Below are 19,728 nucleotides of genomic sequence, written 5' to 3'. Positions count from 1 at the left end.
GGGCCTCTCTGTGGCTTGTGGTTGGGGGCAATGATCTTCACTGCGACTAGGGGAATTTTGCGAGAGGGCGCACGGGATGGAGGGTTCTTTTTTTCGAGAAGGTCTGCCAGGGACAAGGATCTTCACTGCTACTGTAAAGGTACCGAGACGCGAGAGTGCGGACGGTACCTCTCTAGCCTCTCTAGCCTCTGCTCCAACAAAGACCAACCAAGGTATCGTCGACCACTCGATGAGGCGAGTCGGTGAGGGGAAGGGTCAAAGCACGACATACATACCTAGGTAGGTATCTGTCACTTTATACAGCTTAAGGATATCGAGATACTACAGCACTAGGCTAACGGTACTGTCTGTCCCTTGTTGTGAGTTGGTGACTAATACCATGTACCTGGTTCATATGCCATGCCATGATGGCCCATAATGGACAGGCGGTATATACTAGCAAGTTGATGCAACAGATCCCACTTGGATGGATCCAGACGGCGACAGCGACAGCAACAGCGACCCCTCTTCCTCTTCAAACGGTCAAACGGGTCAAGCGAGGTACAAGTAAGTTAGAGCTAACAAGCTGTAAGTGAGTGAGGGACCTTGTATCTTGGATGGATGAATGGAGACGTCCCCATCACGACAGCTCAGCTTGTGTCACGCACGCTCTCTTCTTCCCATGGGCCCTCCCTCTCCCACGGTAATGCAATGCACTCTCAGTGCATTTACCAATCTATCTGAGGTAGGTATAGTACCTTTTAAATAACCCAGCAAGGTAGCACTCGCCTTATCTTACCTCACTCCTCCTCCTCTTCCTCCTCCTCTTCTGTCTCTCCTCTTCTTCCTCCTCCTCTTACATTATTTCCCTCGCTATTATAACAACATCAAACTTCCCTTCTTCTCTGCAAATACTTAAACTCACCCCTTCCCCATAGATCTCGGCATTCTCCTTGACAACAATCCTCTTTAATCATCATCTCTCTTCTCTTGTCTTCTCTTCCTTCTCTTGTTGGACCCCATCTCTGTATCTAAAGACTCATCTACATTTACATGCCTCTTTGTTGTCTTTTCTACCGTCTGACCCGTGCTGTCTCGACCCTCTTCACTTTGACTCTCTCATAAGCTACTCGATCAATCAATCTCACTTCCACTCATCACCCAATCTCACAATGTGCTACGCCAACCTCGGAACTCTCATCTGTCAAGCCTGCGGCCGCCGCGTCGGCGAACAACCCGTAGGAACATCACCTTGCCTCACCGTCTGCGGAAAATACGTCTCACGCGTAACTGGCACCGTAGTCAGCGGCGAGTGCGGTGTATGCAGCGATGCAAAAGAGCAGAGGAGCCAAATGACCGTGAGGCTAAACCGGGCTTTCAGCAAGTGACGCACCAGAGCTCCAATGCGGCATTATTCAACCCTCCAAGTCATCTGTAAGGTACCCTACTAGCTGTAAGATTGGATGGTAAGCTCTGCTTACACTGTCTGGACCAGAAGACAACCCTGTACTGACATACTTATCAAGAGGCATTCAGGCTCTATCAAGGGCAAAATGGCATTGTCTGCAACTCGGCTCTTACGGGATCGTTATACCCGTACGAAAGCCGGAACTCATACAATGAGGCCATACCGCCCACTAGTTTATTTCTGTTCGATAACATTTCCACGCTTTACGACTCATGGTCTCACGATTTACGGCGGCGTTCACGGCATGATGCTCAGTTTCAGTTTGGTACACGAATTAGATGGAGCATAAGAGTTACTTTCTGCGTTTGACGACAGCAGCAGCCTTTCATTTCTGAGCTGTCCTTGTATTCTCACTACTACTATACCCATGATTACTACTACTACTACTACTACTACTACTACTACTACTACTACTATTCAATAAATTTGCGATAACGACATGCTGCTGCATGTGCCACGCGACAGGGCGTCGTGTGGAGTTATCGTTGTCATGAGACCTTATGTAAACTGACGGTGTACACGAACGAACTAATGCGACCAACACGGTAGTGCAGGCTACACATGTAACTGCATTACCAAGGTTTCAAATCGTACTAACTTAACTATGCCTGATCAAGGGATTGTATGTACTCACCCCTTGAGAAGCATGAAAACATGGGACCTTGATATGAGGGATCCAAATAAACTCCGCAAAAGATGACCTAAAGCCATACGAAGTCACCAAAACTTAGCAAAGGTATCCTAAACTTATGCTAAATCACCTAAGTCTTTTTGTCATTTAGAATCAAGGTCCTGAATTTCCTTTCCCCCCCTAGCTACCAGATTAAGATTGAATAGTATTTGTGCTTATGCTTCTTGATATAATTCTAGACACCCGGCCTCAAGGAGCAAGAAAACATTAAACCTTAATATAAGGTATCCAAATAAACCTAGCAAAGAGTCCCCTAAGCTTAGGCTACATTCACCTAAATATTTTCATCGCTTCGGGTCAAGGTCCTAAGTTTTCTTACCTCCTAGCCGGATCTGTGACACTCGGTACCAAACTATCTCAAATAAATGTTGCTTATTATTCTATATGGCTCAAGTGTTTGAATTTTCTTCTAAATGCTGACTATTAGCAGGTTGCCTCGTCAGATCTGGTCCATGTCGACCGATCACAGGCCAACAAGCCCTCTTACAAAAGCCGCCGCAGGCGGTATTGAAGTAAACAAAACAGTGATAGTCCCAAAAAGACTCATCGACAAGCTCGACAAGGCTGCAGCTCGAGGGTCCGTCCGCAACAAGACTGAAGTCGCGATGGCGCTCGAGTTAACACCTAGTGTCACTCCGCGGGTCACGTAGTCGTCCTCGGGGACTCGCAGCCAGTGCAATATGCGCGCCCCGAGCACAGCGCCTAAAATGCCACTGATGATGGCCAATGCAGCAGCAGTGTTAACATCTCCTCCTAGGTTCACAGTCGCGGGGACAGCGAGCGCCAGCGTCAAGCTGCGCGATGCAAAAGCGAGGCTGCGGGCTGCCGAGATGCCGCAGGCGTAGCACAAGGGCGGGTATGCGAGCAGCGAACCAACACTGATTGCAACGTTGGGTATGACGATGGAGATGAAATGAGTGCGAAGCTCTCGTCGGTACTGAAACATGGGCAAGGCGAGGGCTACGATGCTGGCGTCGAGAAGGGTGCCGAAGACGTCACCGGCGCCGGGGAGAAGATCTTGCTTCGACGTTGCGTTGCGCCATAACTGTATATACTTTGCGCCCGTGCGGTAGGCGTGAAGTGTTGTGGTCAAGCTATCACCGCGAATTGCAGCAAGTGCCCATATGACAAGGACTGTTGCAAGAGACGACACCAAGACTGGATGAAGATATTCCTTCCATTTGGGTGCAACTGACAATGCCCCGAACCAGGCGAGGACATTCACGGCAAGGTGAATTGGCATAGCATAACCGGTCGAGTAATAGAGAGGAATGCCAATAAAGGCAAACAGTCCTACGAAGATCGCCACATCGAGATTTGCAGAGATACGGGCCGCCCACAACTCAGCCTTTGGCGGTGGCAGAGGAATTTGTGTGAGGATGGTCGACGGATTGAGAGCTTCAACGGCATTCACTGGGGCTTGACCATTCGCATAGTGATGTTCTTGAAGCCGTAATTGCGGTGGAGTCTGTGGTCGTGAAGGCGCCGCTGACGTTGGCTCCGAGTTCGGCGCGGATACAGACATGAGCGGTATTTGAGAGCCAGCTCGAGATACGCTCGTGCGACGTGATATACCGGGAGAATTGACATCTCCCGTTGAGAGATCTGGTGTTTGACGACCGAGTTCTTCAGCACGTTGGGACCTTGAACGCCTCGAGACACCAAGAGCAAGTTGGAGGCTTCGAGTGATCCAAGCTGCCATAGCCATCATGATAAAGAAGCCAATGACTAGAATTGTTAAAGAAAGTTTTATATGTGTTCTCGAATGGTGACATACCAAAGATGGCAATAATGATCATGACTTCAACGATGCCAATAGGTGGACTGAGAGGCAACAGAACGAAAGACGGCGTGAAGAAGATGCCCATCCATCGAAGTGACCAGCCAGCCTATAAAGGTCAGACATTATGTTTAATCTTTATTGAGATAGTAGCGTTGACTTACAGGCACGTCAATGATATTAACCAGCTTTCTTGTCTTGTGAGTACCCAATAATGACTCACTTGCGATAAGAGCAAAGAAGAGCAACATCATGCAGGTAACAGAAGCAGGAAACGAAACATTGAATTTGTAGAATATTGAATCAACTCCAAAGTTAACAGCGAGTATTATTGTAATGCCGAGTGGCACATAGAACCAAGCACGGACGAGCTTGGAGCTGTTCTTGTGAGCAGCCTGTATCGTGTTAGCCAAGAGTTCTTCTGATGAGCGATGGACTCACCAATTTGATGGCCTGCATCAATTGCAGAAAGTCACTGGTATCTGCAGCCATTCTGCTCTCAGTACTTTGATAAGGGTCATGATATTGTATCGAGGGAGCGATTGAAGTTAGTTGACCAAGCACCGAATGCCGGAGGACCCTGGTCATGTGCGTTAGCCCGGGCGATCCATCCATTGTATAATAAGCTAAAGATAAGAAAACATCAACTGTTTTCAGTCAAAAGAGATTTATTATATAGAGGCAAAATGAATTCTCTTTTTATTTACTGCCTTGTGTCGTATGCATCAGCCCGATTAGCCGAGAAGTCATGATAAAATGCAAGTGACGGACTTCAACTCCCGTGTCATGGGGCTCATGGAAAGGAACTGACGATGCACTTCCTCGGGAGATAAAGCGCCGAGAAGCAGGAACGGCTTTCAGATCGAGGCTCTAGAAGCACAAGATTACGGCTCCTCACTTTTTAGCTGCGGAAATGTCTTTGCGGATGTGATATTGGATCCCTACATCTCCCTGATATCACGATATACCGACCTTATTCATCACCCCATCATCCCATCATATCTCCCCCCGCTGGCCTTTTGTGAATTAGGTGATGTGATGCTCAAGTCGGTCCGACGTTGTCAGAGATGGATTCCTCTCTGCCTGGAGAGATAATCCAGCCAACAAAGGAAGACACAGGCATCGCGTGTGGCCATCTTAAACCTGGGTTCGGAGCGAGCCGAGCACGGAATCACAATCACGCGTCGAGGCATGAAAATACCACGAAAATACTTCAGCGAAAGGTCGAATGCGGATCCGAAGATATAGACGTTGCATTGCATGGGCCGTCGTTCAACTTGATGAGCCAGGCACAGGCGATGCATTCTTGTCCGGAACTGGGATGCCTAGACGATCATCCATGGGTAATGAACGATTCGCTGCTATCCGGTGTGATGCTTGATTAACACAATATAATACAGCGTTCTGCGCCAGGCTCAAGAAGTTCTCGAAATAGCCCTTACCAACACAGTCCACTATCCCAACCAGCAACGCCAACAGGTCTACTGCACCGTCTTGAGAATCGATTTCGACGAGCACAACCCTAGGAATCTCCGTTTGGATCGAGTCGATCAATATCATCAACTTCATTAGTTGAATCAGCAGACGGTTCAACATATCAAGCTGGTAGAGAACGCCGACGAAGGGCACGCGACTCTGAGGTCAATCGTGGTGTCTCATCAGCCGAAGATTCGGTGCCGGTCATCTCGGCTCCGGTGGCGGAGGGCGAAGAAGGGACTCGCCAGTTGGCGGTAGCGGGGATAGCCTTGGGAACATTAGATCTCGACCGGTTGAGTCTCATGGCGAGGAACGGAGAGGCCATAGTAAAGACTGAAGAGGCATAATGTCAATGTCACTGTAATATTGAGAAACGAGGCGTCAGGGGAGATTTCCTATCCGAGGCAGCTGGTCTGCAACTCTTGTCGATCATTGGATGTGAGCATGGATTATTGAATCATTGGGTACGTAGTAAGCTTTGGCTGTGCTTGACTTGATCGGTATTCAATCAAAAGACACCGATTCATCTATCGGCAAGATCATCTTGGACCCGAAACAACCCAAATTGGGATAATGATTCTCATGTTTCAAGTATCACCTACTCCAATTGGCTATAGTTTTCGCTGTCTGCCTCGGTTCCGGGGTCTAAAAGCTGGGGTTTTAGTGACAATCACGGCTCCGGCTCGCGTCGGATGACTTCATCTGGTGGGCTTCAATTGCCGGCGCCCTTTTGCCTGTCACCTCAAGCCTGCGATGCTGTATCTTTAACTACTCGGCTTCGCCTCGATATCTTGATCTGATCCATACCACATCTCCCCATCCAAATCGCCTTTCTCACCATGTTTCGCCCTATCCTCAGACAATGCGCTCGAAGAGCTGCTGCTATTCCTCTGCGACCATGCGCCACAAGGACCTTTGCCTCGGCATCTGGACCTACCTTCAACTGGGAGGATCCTTTGGCCTCGAATAACCTCCTGACTGAAGAGGAGCGTGCAATTGGCGAGACTGCAGAGAGATACTGCCAAGAGCAATTGCTACCCCGCGTTCTACGTAAGTTGTCTCAAACTCGGTATCCAGAAACGCCACACTGAATTTCATGTCTTATAGAGGCCTATCGCGACGAGTCCTACGATCCCAAGATACTCGAGGAGATGGGCGAGCTTGGTCTACTGGGCGCTACGATCGAGGGATATGATTGCGCTGGCGTGTCCTCTGTTGCTGGTGGTTTGATCACACGAGCTGTGGAGAGGGTGGACAGCGGCTACCGATCTGGAATGTCCGTTCAGTCTTCGCTGGTGATGGGTGGTATCTTTGAGCACGGTACTGCTGAGCAGAAGGAGAAGTTCCTCCCTCAGATGGCCAAGGGCAAGCTCCTCGGTGCCTTTGGCTTGACAGAACCTAACCACGGCAGTGATCCTGGAAGCATGGAGACAGTGGCAAAGCCTCATCCCACCAAGAAGGGCTACTATTCTCTGAGCGGTTCAAAGACATGGATCACAAACAGCCCTATCGCCGATGTCTTGTTGGTATGGGCAAAGTTGCAAGACACAGGTAAGATTCGAGGTTTCTTGGTGGAGCGCAAGGACTGCCCACCAGTAACTCTCGAGACACCAGCTATCAAGGACAAGAATGGTCTTCGAGCCTCGATCACTGGCATGATCCATCTTGACAACTGTCCTGTGCCAGATATCAACATGTTCCCCGACGTTGAAGGCCTAAGAGGCCCCTTCAGCTGCCTGAACAACGCTCGATACGGTATTGCCTTGGGCGTCATGGGTGCTCTTGAGGACTGCATCGCCCGTGCCCGAACATACGCCCTCGAGCGCAAGCAATTCAAAGGCAACCCCCTCGCCAAGTACCAACTCGTTCAGAAGAAGCTCGCCGACGCGACAACGGATGCCGCCTACGGCACACTCGCCGCCATTCAGGTTGGCCGTCTCAAGGACGAGGGTAAGGCCACGCCCGAGATGATCAGCATGGTGAAGCGACAGAACTGCGATACGGCTCTCAAAAACGCACGAGTCCTCCAGGAGATCTTTGGAGGCAATGCTGCGAGTGATGAGTACATGATTGGCCGACATGTGGCGAATCTCTATGTGACACAGACTTATGAGGGCCAGAGTGACATTCACAGTGAGTTTACCTGTATGACGGGCGTGATTATTGCTAACCATATTGCAGGTCTTATCTTGGGACGTGCTATTACTGGTATTCAGGCATTCGTGTAAACAAGGAGTGATTGGTCAGGAGGTGATATAAAAGAACCATTGAGGTGCATACCCGTGTTATAGATGCTTGGAAATCAAACATACGGTTTCCAGTGCAGGACATTAGCCAATCGTTTAATCTGGCTTAGATGGCCTTAAAACAGTACAGTAGCATGACTTTGACGAACAACAAAAGACAATTCACCAGAATAATATGCTAAGTGTTCTTAATCCAGGCTGAGTGGGTATCAAACACCAAGCATCTAAGTCCACGACTTGGGAGCATTATCAAAATGAACCCTCACCTTGAATCAGTGACGTCGTTGTCTCTAGGGACTGTCATTAAATTGGCCAGTGCGCAGTGGTCACAACTGTGTAGGACTGTGACTGCTAGAGAAGCCGTCGAGTTCCGCGTCCGCTTCCGGTCCCGGGGCCGGGCTCGGCAGCGTTAATTCAGGTACTGTATGCAACTGGATTCCTGCCGTCATTCCCGTGGCAATAATGTAGAGGGAGGCTAGCTCACGTTTGTATATATAATCAATACATGAATCATGAGTCAACGTGTGGTCAAGTACTATGAGGAAGCATCTGGAAGTTATGGCAAAGGCGAAAAGTTGAAAAGTCGATAGGTGCTCTAGGTACTCTCTCAAACTTTCCCCTGCTGGCCTCGACCGCCACCTGAGTAGTATTACTCACCGCTGCCAAATCTTGCGCTGAACCTGAGGTTGAATGCCTAATCGGAAGGGAGTACAGATTCGTGAATGCTGTATAATCTTATTGTCATGAGTAAATAAGCATCGAAATCCGGCGAAGAACTGTTAGTGAGGTGACTACCTTACGGTTCATGAAAGCCAAGCCAGGGGCGCTACGGGTGCCCTCCACTGTATCAGGGCCCAACGTAAAAATCTGTAGCCAGCTGTTAGTGCTCGGGTACCGCTAAACAGTGATTCGCCCTCAGTAGTGGCGGTGTCCCCCCCTTCTGGAGCGTCGCCCAGCTGTGGCCCAGTCACAGGCGATGGAGGGCCTAAAAAATCCTCCACTGACTTTTCGGGCTGCCACTCCCGTCTGGTCTCGTCTGGACGGGAGGTGCCAGCGCAGCCACTCTCCAGTCAGTCACTGACCCGGGCACGCACGCACACACGCATTCACTCACTCGCTTCCTTCCTTCCCTCCTGCTCCGCTTCTGGGCCTCTCTCTTTGCTGACCCTCCTTCCCCTTCTTCCCTACCCCCATTTGAACGAACCATCTTCCTCCAAATCCCGCCTCTCTCCTCTACTTTCTTCAGCCTCGACTGAATTTCTTTTCCGCTTACATACTCCGACTTTCCAAACAACTTTCTACTGCAAACATCCATCATAAAACAGTCTCTGTGCACTTTTTTCTATCTCGGACGATCTTTTCCATCGACCGTTATTGTGCGTCCTTTCCTTCGAATCCTTCTTCCTCCCCGACCGCTCGTCCTGTCCTGCAACCCTTCGACTAACATCTTTGTCCAACCTAGAACGACCGCGATACCTCGCAACAAACTCTTTAGATACCCCCTCTACACATCACAAAATGGCTCTTAAGCGCATTAACAAGGAGCTCACTGATCTCGGCCGGTAAGTTCACTCTCTTCACAGGTCTGAGGGGTCAACCAGAATGCCCAAAGACGTCAGGTGGGGGCACTTGGTAAGCGGGGTCCTCAGTGACGACCGGCGATGCCAAAGCCCTCGATGACTTCAAAACCTCATGGCTCTCTTCTCTTGATGAACTTGTGCTGACTTTTCTCGTGCAGAGATCCACCCTCTTCTTGCTCTGCCGGCCCTGTCGGCGAGGATTTGGTAGGCATCACCCCTCCCCCACATTGATAAGCACCTGGCTGTCAAAGGCGTCATGGCTGCCGCAAACCTCTTCCCAGGACGAACGAGAGATCATTTTTGAGCGTACGGCTAACGAATCTCAATAGTTCCATTGGCAAGCTACTATCATGGGACCTGTAAGTTGACTTCTCCTGTGCTTCTGGATGCGCTGCCTGCTGAGATGGCTCATGGGTGTGGCGAAGCCCTCAGCCGCACGCCGGTGCAGCCGCATCTGCATTCAACGAACAATCACAAGAACAAAGTGGCTGACCAGACCTCACAGAGTGACTCTCCATACTCCGGCGGTGTCTTCTTCCTGGCCATTCACTTCCCTACCGACTACCCTTTCAAGCCTCCCAAGGTCAACTTCACTACCCGCATCTACCACCCCAACATCAACTCCAATGGTAGCATCTGCCTGGATATTCTGCGTGACCAGTGGAGTCCTGCGTTGACCATCTCTAAAGGTGCGTTTGATATGAGAACCCTTTTGGCCTAGGCCTATTGCTTACGTATATACCAGTCCTTCTGTCCATCTGCTCGATGTTGACAGACCCCAACCCTGACGATCCTCTTGTGCCCGAGATTGCCCATGTCTACAAGACTGACCGACCCCGATACGAGGCCACAGCTAGGGAGTGGACTCGAAAGTATGCAATCTAGAGCGAATACCAGGACCGGTGCGGTTAGACTCGGGGTGGTTTCATCTCCCCTATCATGAAGCGACGTGAAACGAACGAGTGAAAGCTTCGTATGCTGTTGCGAAATGTCTTTTAGTCGGCGATACCTATATGGGGCTTTGCCTGAACCAGGGCTTTGATTGCGATTATTAGGCAATGAGCGACGATACGAAGCGACCTGAGGGGAGGAACAACTCCAGACAAACAGACTAGTCTAGGCAGGGATATCATGCGGCTGGATGTTGGGTTTGCATTGACGATGTGCTTTTGGCATCCAGAAACAAGCAGCGTATACAATTTGTCTCTCTATTTGCTATATCTTCGGTGTTTTTGTTGTGTTGATTCTGAATCTCGGTGACATTGTGAAGTTTGATTTGAAGACTCGAAAGTAATGGCCCAATGGGTGTTGATGAAGCGCCAGCTTATGGCGATCCGCACACAAAGGATACGTCATGGTGAAAGCTGGCGGCTACTTATGCTGAGATGAGTGTGATTAGGCGCCAACAGGGTTGAGGCTGGTTGGCACGACTGGTAATATGACGGGCGCTAGTGGTCAGGAACTCGGGGCTCATCGACCACAGATCGGGATGGAGATCACAAGGGAGATTTACAGTTGGCCCGGAGCGTTTCTATAGGCGATGTGAAGAAATCCATGTGGAAGTTGTGCAGGAAATGCCAAACCGAAGGCACATGAGATTGGTTCGTCAGATAGGTAGTTGGAGTTTGTATGAGAAATACGAGCTGTTCACATAGGCCATGGTGATGACGAATGTGTTTGGAGATGGTACATGTCTTGGAAGAGAAGTGAAACGCGGCAGAGACGAAGCTGGAACGATGTGATATAGGGCAGAGATTTGATATATTCCGTTGTTTCTGAGATATGAGTGGGGGTTGGTTGTTTAAGAGCGGCTCTTGGACTATGGAGCAGTGTTTGGGATCGAGTATAGAGGAAAGTTAAAGAGTTGCTCTGTTATAGCTATTGATATACGCACGCTGTACGGAGTATTGGATGTCCTATTATATGAAAAGGGATAGAGATAATGCCAAGTTGTCATAACCAAACAATTAATTGCTTGTGCATTCAAGGGTCATGTCATTATGTGGGATAGATAATGATAGAGCTACAGGGGATTGATAAGACAACCAAGCACCACTGACCAAGTCATATAGAATATTCATTCATTAATATCATCTCGATGGCATTACAATCGCCAGTTGAATAATGAAGCTGCTGCTCTGTATCGTGGGAATAGTTGAGGTGCCTCAATGGTCATGCCATTCATGGGTCGAGAATTAGAGTCTTTTGCCCCACTCTCGGTGCGACATGCCAGGGAGGGCCAAGTCTTTGTCAAACCTGTAACACCGGGGTTTCAGACGAGAACAAGCGTTGAGGATGGCCAATCACAGACTACCGTTGCTGAGTTGACAGTGAACGACTGGTGCTGGTTTCTGCTAGAGATGCAGACGGAGAGTTACTTGTTGAACAGTATTTCACTCGAGAGGCTCTCAAAGTTCCAATAACTAGCAGAAACTCAAAGAATAACTTGGTAACTACCATTACTCAGATAGAGCCAGCGGTAAAAGTTCATGACGACTACAGCCCCTGAGGCAGAGTCTGATCGGTTGAACCATGCCTGATACATAACAACTCCTTAAATGGCGTGTTGTCCAAACCCACGTCTCGCTCTCCCACATCTCGACTCGAGTCTGTATGAATCTACCCTCTACAGCCTCTCGCTAGAATCTTTAGGTGCATGCCAAGCGCTAACCCCGGACACTCGCCGTCTGTGCCTGGTATCAAGTCCGGTCGCCAAACTCCGTTTTTATTTCTCTACAAGAGAGACCACGCAAATAAAATCATCTCATTCATGTTTTAGGGCCCCTCGAGTTTCGACGGCTTGAATTTCCCTTTTTTCTCTTCTGCTTTTTTAGACCCTTGCTTGCCCTGCCTCCTCCCATCTTCTCTCCCTTATTCACTCTCTTGTTTTTTTCTGTCGACAAGTCATGGTTCGATGAGAAGTTGTGTTTCTTTTAATCTTGAGGCTCTAGAAAGCATTTATTCTTCTTCTTGTCTATATTATACTATTTAAACTGTTTCATTTGGCTACGGAAATTCTACTGTTCAGCTGGTTCTGAATAATCGACACTATCGTTCAAGGCGGTTATTGATTGGGTTTCGAGGAACGAGGAGCGACAATACGACGACCAACACCTATCGAAGGAAAAATCGGACAATTTTCAGTCGGTTGACCCGACCGACTCAGCTCACCCTCGCTCAAGATGAGCTATCAGATGCAGGATTGGGGAGAGAAACCCTCAGAGCGATCACGATGGACTCCCCTAACGCGAATGCTGCTATCGGGTGAGATGACCCAAGAGAAGCAACAGGAACTATCGTCAAGAGAAAAGTTTGATCGCTGGATGATCAACGAGGGTTATCGAAGATTGTGAGTTGGTTCACTGGCACGTTACAGTGAAGTGAGTGATTCAGACTAACATAGTGCAGCTTCGTCTTTGTCTTTATGCTTCTTCACGCACTCATCTTCTCCTTCGCATGCGTCCACTACTCTCAAAAAGAGAGTCTCAAGTCCTCCAATGAACTCTTCGGCTTCACCTTCGTCATAGCTCGTTCGGCCGCTCTGGTTCTTCATGTCGACGTCGCCATCATTCTCTTCCCCGTCTCTCGAACCCTCATCTCGCTCCTTCGACAGACGCCTCTCAATGGAATCCTCCAGTTCGACAAGAACATCACCTTCCACATCGTCACCGCATGGTCCATTGTTTTCTGGTCTTGGGTCCATACCATTGCCCACTGGAATAACTTTGCGCAGGTCGCCATCAAGTACAAGCTTGGTATCTACGGCTGGTTGGTTGCCAATTTTGTGTCTGGACCTGGTTGGACTGGCTATGTTATGCTTATTGCGCTGATGGGCATGGTTCTCACATCGACCGAGAAGCCTCGACGAGCAAACTTTGAGCGCTTCTGGTATACTCACCACATGTTCATCGTTTTCTTCTTCTTCTGGTCTATCCACGGAGCTTTCTGCATGATTCAGCCAGATGTTGCGCCGTTCTGCACTAGTGTTGGCGCATCGGCCGTTGGAGTCTTTTGGCAATACTGGATGTACAGCGGTTTCATTTACCTGGCTGAGCGTATCGCACGCGAGGTGCGAGGTCGTCACAGGACATACATCACAAAGGTCATTCAACATCCCAGCAATGTTTGCGAGATCCAGATGAAGAAGGAGCACACAAAGACGCGAGCTGGACAGTACATATTCTTGTGCTGCCCTGCCGTCTCGCTGTGGCAGTACCATCCTTTCACTTTGACCAGTGCTCCTGAGGAGGACTACATCTCGGTCCACATTCGTTGCGTGGGTGACTTCACCAAGGAGCTTTCCAAGGCTTTGGGTTGTGACTGGAGCAAGAAGAGGGAGCCCGGCGGCAACGATTCCAGCAAAGTCGTTGGTCTGACTGGACGCGACTCCGAGATCGATCCAGCTATCCGCCGTGTTCTCCCCAGAGTCTACGTCGACGGTCCTTTTGGTTCTGCCTCCGAAGATGTCTTCAAGTACGAAGTCTCGGTGCTTGTTGGTGCAGGTATCGGTGTTACACCGTTCGCCTCCATCCTCAAGTCCATCTGGTACCGAATGAACTATCCTCAGAAGAAGACTCGCCTAGCCAAGGTATACTTCTTCTGGATTTGCCGTGACTTTGACTCCTTCGAGTGGTTCCGCTCGCTGCTTCTGGCGGTCGAAGCGCAGGATCTGGACCACCGTATTGAGATTCACACGTACCTCACAGCCAAGATCAAGGCCGACGATGCGACAAACATTATGATCAACGATGCCAACGCCGACAAGGACACCATCACTGGTCTGCGCAGCCCGACAAACTTTGGCAGACCCAACTGGGATATGATCTTTAGAGGTATCAGGAAGCTGCACAGTCCTGCTGAGGCGGGTGTGTTCTTCTGTGGACCCAAGGGGTTGGGAAGTTCGCTGCATACGTATTGTAACAAGTACACCGAGCCTGGGTAAGTTTCTATACTGTTATTGATATGTGAGAGTAGAACCTCGGCTAACTTGATGCAGATTCTCTTTTGTTTGGGGCAAGGAGAACTTCTAAACTTTGTCTATCAATTTCATTCAAGTCTAGGCAAGCGGATAGTCAAGTTTGTAATAGTAAAAGGAACACGACGCATGGGGTAGATTTACTGCAAGACCATCCATACCTGGTCTATGTTCTCATTGAGTTATCATTTTAAGAACGTAGAAACAGATGTTGCATCTCACCAACCAATACAATTTTTTTTTTTGGACAAGATCAGCCACATATTTCCTGTTCACTATTGATTAAGGACTGTATGTTATGGGGAGAGCAGTGCAAAGCTTGTGATAGAATCGAGGCGCAGCTGAAGAAACTGACCACTTGGAGTGCTGACGTTGGACTCTCACTCTCCATTCCATCCATGCCACATCTGACCCAGATCTCGTCTGAAACGTTTCACAAGCCTGGAAAGTATCCTATAGCCACAGCTGACTGTTTTGACTATAGAATCCTAAAGACGATTCTTACTCAGAGTTACGGGTATAACGGCAGATGAGAGTGATGCTCCCGCTCGATCTTGATCATCTCGGACAATGTCTGATTCACCGAAGATTTGAAAGCGTCAGTAATCAGAGAGGTAGAGACAACATGCCATGACCAAGAATTCCATGCAGGGTCTAGACGTGGGATGCAGAGTCGAAAATAACATTTTTAGACAACGACTGATATGTGCATGTCTCACCACCCAGCAACGTGTTCGAATACCAAGACCGGCCGAGTGGCTGGAGATATGATAGGATAGGGAGAGGGATGCACCGATATAGAGACGGGAAAGGCTTTTAAGATGCATGGTTGTATTTCATTATGGATGTTGTATGTATGTATCGTATGCATCCAATGTGTCCATGTGCAGTTGTGCTGATGGTCAGGCCGATGCAACCATCCATTCAGAGAGAGTTTAATTGATCAAGACCTTGAAGATCTGACGCTCAAAGTCTAATTAACAGTGATCGTGGCCGTGTCAATATCGGGTACGGGAAGTTAATCAAGAAGAGGCCTCGCTAAGACTCGAAGCCCTTGTCAAATTCTATCTCAGCTCAATCACAATGACAGTGAGTGACTACCTAGCCCTCTAGGAGCAAGAAAACACGAGACCCAACTTTAGGGTGATAAAATAAACTCTACAAAAGGTATCCTAAACTAACCCTAAATTTATACCAAGTTACCTAAGTCTTTTTATCAGTTAGGTTCAAGGTCCTAAGTTTTATTTCCTCCCCTAGCTAGCATCCAATTCCGTGGTTGACCCAACGGAAATCGAAACAAATTGGATGGCAGAAGGGTTCAATTTTTCGGTCAGACCCTGAGGTGCCCGAGTCGCTGAGCCTCGTTCATTGGACCCGGCCCCGTCATTTCTTCAGTGGATGCCCCGCCGCGCCGCGCCGCTAGTACAGGTCACTTCAATCAGAAGTCCGCTGGAACCTCGCTAGCCTGTCAAAATACGAACTGGGACTTTGTTACTCATGACCACTCGGGAGATTGATGTCATTCAAAGTGTCAGGGCGATCGAGTACCATGTAACTGGAATTATATTAGATTCACTAGAATATTCAATTTGTGCTCTCAGTTTGACAGTTACTGATATCTCTCTCCGTACTTTATCTATACTGATGAGAAGTCGAGGTAGCATCAAACTGATCCCATCCAATCCAATCAATGCACACTCTGCAACACACAACACACAAGCATAAACGGTTCAACGCCTCTTTCTTAGCCTCTCGCGCCACTTCCCTGTTGGATGGTAGCTGTCGATAGTCTGCAGCAACCAAAAAAAGTCTCAATCGTGAAAAAATTCCCTCCACCAAATCCTCTTCGTCACTCTTGGTGCTTGGTTATTCGAAACTACAGGCGATTATCATTTCTGGGCATCAGTCACGTTTTTGCCTCGTCTGTAAAGATCAGCAGGAGATGCATTGACGACAGGTCCACGTTACTTGCCCATCGTGTATACCTCGTAAATAGAACACTAGGTAACAATCTCAAAAGAGTTGGGGTGCAGCGCCATGACAAACGAGCTAGACCGTAAGGGGTACCTTGCCAGGGGCTTTAATGCCCATTTTGTCCGCTGTACAAATTCCGAGGTCAATCCCAGTATGCCACAAATGTGTTGCACTGTCGAACCTCTAAATGAGGCTGTAGAATGGCTTTTTCACTGTTAATATCATCTCTCCCGTCCTAACGTCTGATATTGTATAATTGCTAGGTTATCATCGGTAAACCGTTGACCGTTTCACTGTAACAATCCAAACATTGTCATTCGTCAAGTGAAATCGTGGCTCCCCCAATCAGCAGCCATCAATGCATGGAGTTCGCTGTCAAAAGTGCAAGGATTCAGTACTTCGCCACTAAGTACCCTCTACATTTTAGAGCCCGTTCCCCCCCGTACACGCAACTCGCTCGCTGCAGCAAGCAAATTTTTAGGGTGGCCGGCGTCGCGCAAATCCGCTCTTCCCGCGCCATTCATTCCCAGTCCCTCCCGTCCCCTTGATCACGAGCCTGGGTCCCCCGTCTCTCGTTCTGTCTGGTCATTCACTGACTGTAGCAACTGGCACGCACTGCTACAACCTAACTTACTACGCCTCGTCTTTCATCCTTCGTTTTCCTTCTCGTCTCACCCAAACTAACACAATACGAGTCGAGTAGTTATTCACTAGAATACTGCTTGGTCCTGCTCCTACTGTTTTCTAACACTCGTTACTATCTCCCTTTTTTCTACTTCCTCTATTCTTTTTCCTTTTTTGCCCTTTGCTTTACTTCACGCGCCTTCGCTGTTTGCTGCCGCGCGTGCCTTTCGTACTCCTTATCCACATCGCACAAGCCGAGACAATCCAGCGACATTTTACTCGACTTTACCACCGCTTGCGCCCTCTCCCCCTATCAGACACGAGACACTAGAGACCTCTTCTTTATTTGAGACGGTCGCTGCTTTTCCTTCCTTGGATTTGTCGTTCCTTGTGCCGAACCCCCCCGGGTACTCCTTCGTCTCCTTACCCGCCGTCAACCATCACCTTATATCGACGGCTTGATCGAATTGACGACAACACCGACCGTTCAAGATGCAGCTTCGACGATTCTTGCTTCTGGGTATGCTCCTCGGAGCCGAGGCCACTCAACTCATTGCCCGCCAAAATTCCAACTCCGACTCTGCTGCCGCTCCCTCAACCGATTCCTCTCCCGCGAGTACTGCTGCAGCCGAATCTACGAGCGACGACTCTGCTGCCACTACTGCAGCAGAACCTACTACCGCCGCCCAACCTACCGACGATTCTAGTACCGCTGACGGGTCTACTTCTGATGGATCTTCCGATGGAGGCTCAACCACAGCTGAGGATGTCGTAGTTACCAAGACGGTGACTGTCACCGATGCCGATGCCAAGACCGTGAGCCGTCAGACTACTGTCATGAAGACAATTACATCCACTGTTGTCGTTACGGCGACTGCGTTCAAAACCAAGACTGTTACTAGCAGCGACGCTGAGACCGCAACGACCACGACCTACGTTACCTCTACGCAGTGGGCTAACGAGAAGCGTGCCCTTGATTTGGCTCCTCGAACCATTGGCGGTGTTGAACTCGTTGCCCCTGCTCTGCCTACCTATACTACTACCACCAGTGCTCCTGCTCACTTCAACGCTCAAATCGAAGGTGAACACTACGGCCTCCGAGCTTTCCGACGAGGTCTTCACAAGCGTGCCACCTCCACCACCACCGTTACTGTGACTGAGGGCGGCGGCGACTCCGATACCACTGTCTTCGGCACTATTTCTCGAACCGTTATTTCCACCGTCAGCAGCCAGACCAAGATTACCAAGACCATCACCGAGACCGAGCAGGCAGGTGCTAGTACCACCGTCACTGTTACCAGCACCCTCGTTGTCACATCTACCAGAGTGACCACTGGTGTTGTTCGCACAGCGACTGTTGCTCCTTCTGGAGAGTATGGTCCTTCCGGTACTGGCGGTGCCAGTTCTGATAATAACAGCAGCAGCAACAGCAGCGATGGAGGTCTCTCTACAGGTGCAAAGGCTGGAATTGGTGCTGGTGTTGGTGTTGCTGGCCTTGCCGTCATTGCTGGTCTCGTCTGGTTCTGTCTTCGCAAGCGCCGCAATGCTAAGAACAAGGCCGAGTACGACGATGTCTTTGGCGCCTCCGAGGTTCCTGTTGGTGGCCGTGGTGGTGGTGGCGCTGCTGCCGCTGGTACCAGCCCCCACATGTCCCAGACAACCGCCGCCGCCTCTACTCTGGCTCCCAGCCGCAACACCACCAAGTCCGAGGGCTACCGTGGTACTGCTCTTGGCGATGGACGTGCCGGTTTCGCCAAGCCCCAGCAGTTCGGCCGCAGCTACATGCCCGTTAGCCCCGAGACCAACTACTCCCGCACTGCTGGTAGCGACCAGGCCTATTCAGCTACCACTCCCGAGAACAACTACGCACACCCTGTGGGCGGCTCTCCCAACCACAACGCTGCTGAGATGTACAGCCCCGCCAACACAGCTGAGCTGGCCAGTGACAGCGCTGCCACCAAGTGGCATCAAAATGATGCTGCTGAGATCGATGGCAACCAGGTTTCAAGCGCTCGTGGAACAGCACCCCCTGAGAACGTTTACGAGATGCCTGCGCAACCCTACAGGTAAACGATGAGGTTGCCAGTTGGCCAGTACAGTGGTCACTGGTAATGGGAATGGATGGATGAGGAAAACTTCAAGATTCGATGAGACTCCCCCTTGTAGCTAGAGGGAGGGGAAATAATTAATGTCAGATACTGTACATACTGTAAACCCTTACTTTTTTTTTCCTTGCGTATGACGAGATCACACATCGGTAAAGCGAACAAGAGCGGGAGATGATGTCTCCCATTTGCATGACTTGTATATCTTCCATTGCTACCATTTTGGGTTCAAGAGAGTTGTGGATGATTTGAGGTGTTGAGGTGGATTAGATATGTTGATGCAATAAAAAAGAATTAAAATCTGACAGTCTGAGATCTGTGTTAAGTATCTTGGTCATATATATATCTCGAAGTCAACCACTCTCTGTGCAGTTGAAGTGAGACGGTATATTTGTTCAAGGTCCAACGTTGCAACGTATTCGGGATCGCTCTTAACGTAATATTATTCCCGCTGATTAATTAAGCTTCAAGAAACTCAACTCTAATTGACTTATCCGTTCGATAGATCGACTCGGTCAGCAAATAATGTCCGTTATCGGTGACGCCACTTGATGTCGTGCATCTTGAATAAGACATGTGCGTGGAAGGGAGACAAATACTTCAACCAAGCAACGAGATCATAACGAGGAATTCGATCATCAAGCTTAATTCATCATCATTGAATTTACTCTAAACTCTTCCTTCTCTCTTTTCATCACAACCTAATATTGACTCAAGTCGCCACAAGTTCTAGAACAAAAAAGGTCGAACCCACTCTTCCTATGAATTATCGAAACACCTTAAGTCACATCCCATCTTTTATTCTATAATATTACTACATTACGAGGGAA

At 49.1% G+C, this 19,728-nt stretch overlaps 6 protein-coding genes across 6 annotated transcripts; 4 read left to right on the top strand and 2 right to left on the bottom strand.

Annotated features, from left to right (window-relative positions):
- Positions 1 to 2,601: 2,601 nt before the first annotated feature.
- FTJAE_7807 (uncharacterized protein) lies at positions 2,602 to 4,410 on the bottom strand (the record flags this gene model as incomplete). The annotated part of the gene is made up of 4 exons (XM_037354559.1): positions 2,602 to 3,866; positions 3,916 to 4,027; positions 4,083 to 4,313; positions 4,360 to 4,410. The coding sequence occupies 4 exons, from the start codon at positions 4,408 to 4,410 to the stop codon at positions 2,602 to 2,604; spliced, it is 1,659 nt and encodes a 552-aa protein (XP_037205187.1).
- A 1,105-nt stretch (positions 4,411 to 5,515) lies between these two features.
- Positions 5,516 to 5,719, bottom strand: FTJAE_7806 (uncharacterized protein; the record flags this gene model as incomplete). The annotated part of the gene is made up of 1 exon (XM_037354558.1): positions 5,516 to 5,719. The coding sequence occupies one exon, from the start codon at positions 5,717 to 5,719 to the stop codon at positions 5,516 to 5,518; it is 204 nt and encodes a 67-aa protein (XP_037205186.1).
- A 514-nt stretch (positions 5,720 to 6,233) lies between these two features.
- FTJAE_7805 (glutaryl dehydrogenase) lies at positions 6,234 to 7,622 on the top strand (the record flags this gene model as incomplete). The annotated part of the gene is made up of 3 exons (XM_037354557.1): positions 6,234 to 6,444; positions 6,502 to 7,527; positions 7,576 to 7,622. The coding sequence occupies 3 exons, from the start codon at positions 6,234 to 6,236 to the stop codon at positions 7,620 to 7,622; spliced, it is 1,284 nt and encodes a 427-aa protein (XP_037205185.1).
- A 1,536-nt stretch (positions 7,623 to 9,158) lies between these two features.
- On the top strand, positions 9,159 to 10,105 carry FTJAE_7804 (ubiquitin-conjugating enzyme E2; the record flags this gene model as incomplete). Its single annotated transcript, XM_037354556.1, has 5 exons — positions 9,159 to 9,202; positions 9,379 to 9,424; positions 9,550 to 9,579; positions 9,726 to 9,909; positions 9,966 to 10,105. The coding sequence occupies 5 exons, from the start codon at positions 9,159 to 9,161 to the stop codon at positions 10,103 to 10,105; spliced, it is 444 nt and encodes a 147-aa protein (XP_037205184.1).
- Positions 10,106 to 12,402: 2,297 nt separating this feature from the next.
- FTJAE_7803 (NADPH oxidase) lies at positions 12,403 to 14,250 on the top strand (the record flags this gene model as incomplete). Its single annotated transcript, XM_037354555.1, has 3 exons — positions 12,403 to 12,569; positions 12,629 to 14,158; positions 14,217 to 14,250. 3 exons carry the CDS (start codon positions 12,403 to 12,405, stop codon positions 14,248 to 14,250), a joined length of 1,731 nt encoding a protein of 576 aa, XP_037205183.1.
- Positions 14,251 to 17,285: 3,035 nt separating this feature from the next.
- FTJAE_7802 (uncharacterized protein) lies at positions 17,286 to 18,863 on the top strand (the record flags this gene model as incomplete). The annotated part of the gene is made up of 1 exon (XM_037354554.1): positions 17,286 to 18,863. One exon carries the CDS (start codon positions 17,286 to 17,288, stop codon positions 18,861 to 18,863), a length of 1,578 nt encoding a protein of 525 aa, XP_037205182.1.
- Positions 18,864 to 19,728: the final 865 nt, after the last annotated feature.

The sequence above is a fragment of the Fusarium tjaetaba genome (genome assembly GCF_013396195.1).
Source record: "Fusarium tjaetaba strain NRRL 66243 chromosome Unknown NRRL66243_c0000157, whole genome shotgun sequence".
Classification (NCBI taxonomy): Eukaryota; Fungi; Ascomycota; class Sordariomycetes; order Hypocreales; family Nectriaceae; genus Fusarium; species Fusarium tjaetaba.
The sequence above is the reverse complement of the archived record's forward strand: the minus strand, read 5'-3'. Positions and strand labels throughout refer to the sequence as shown.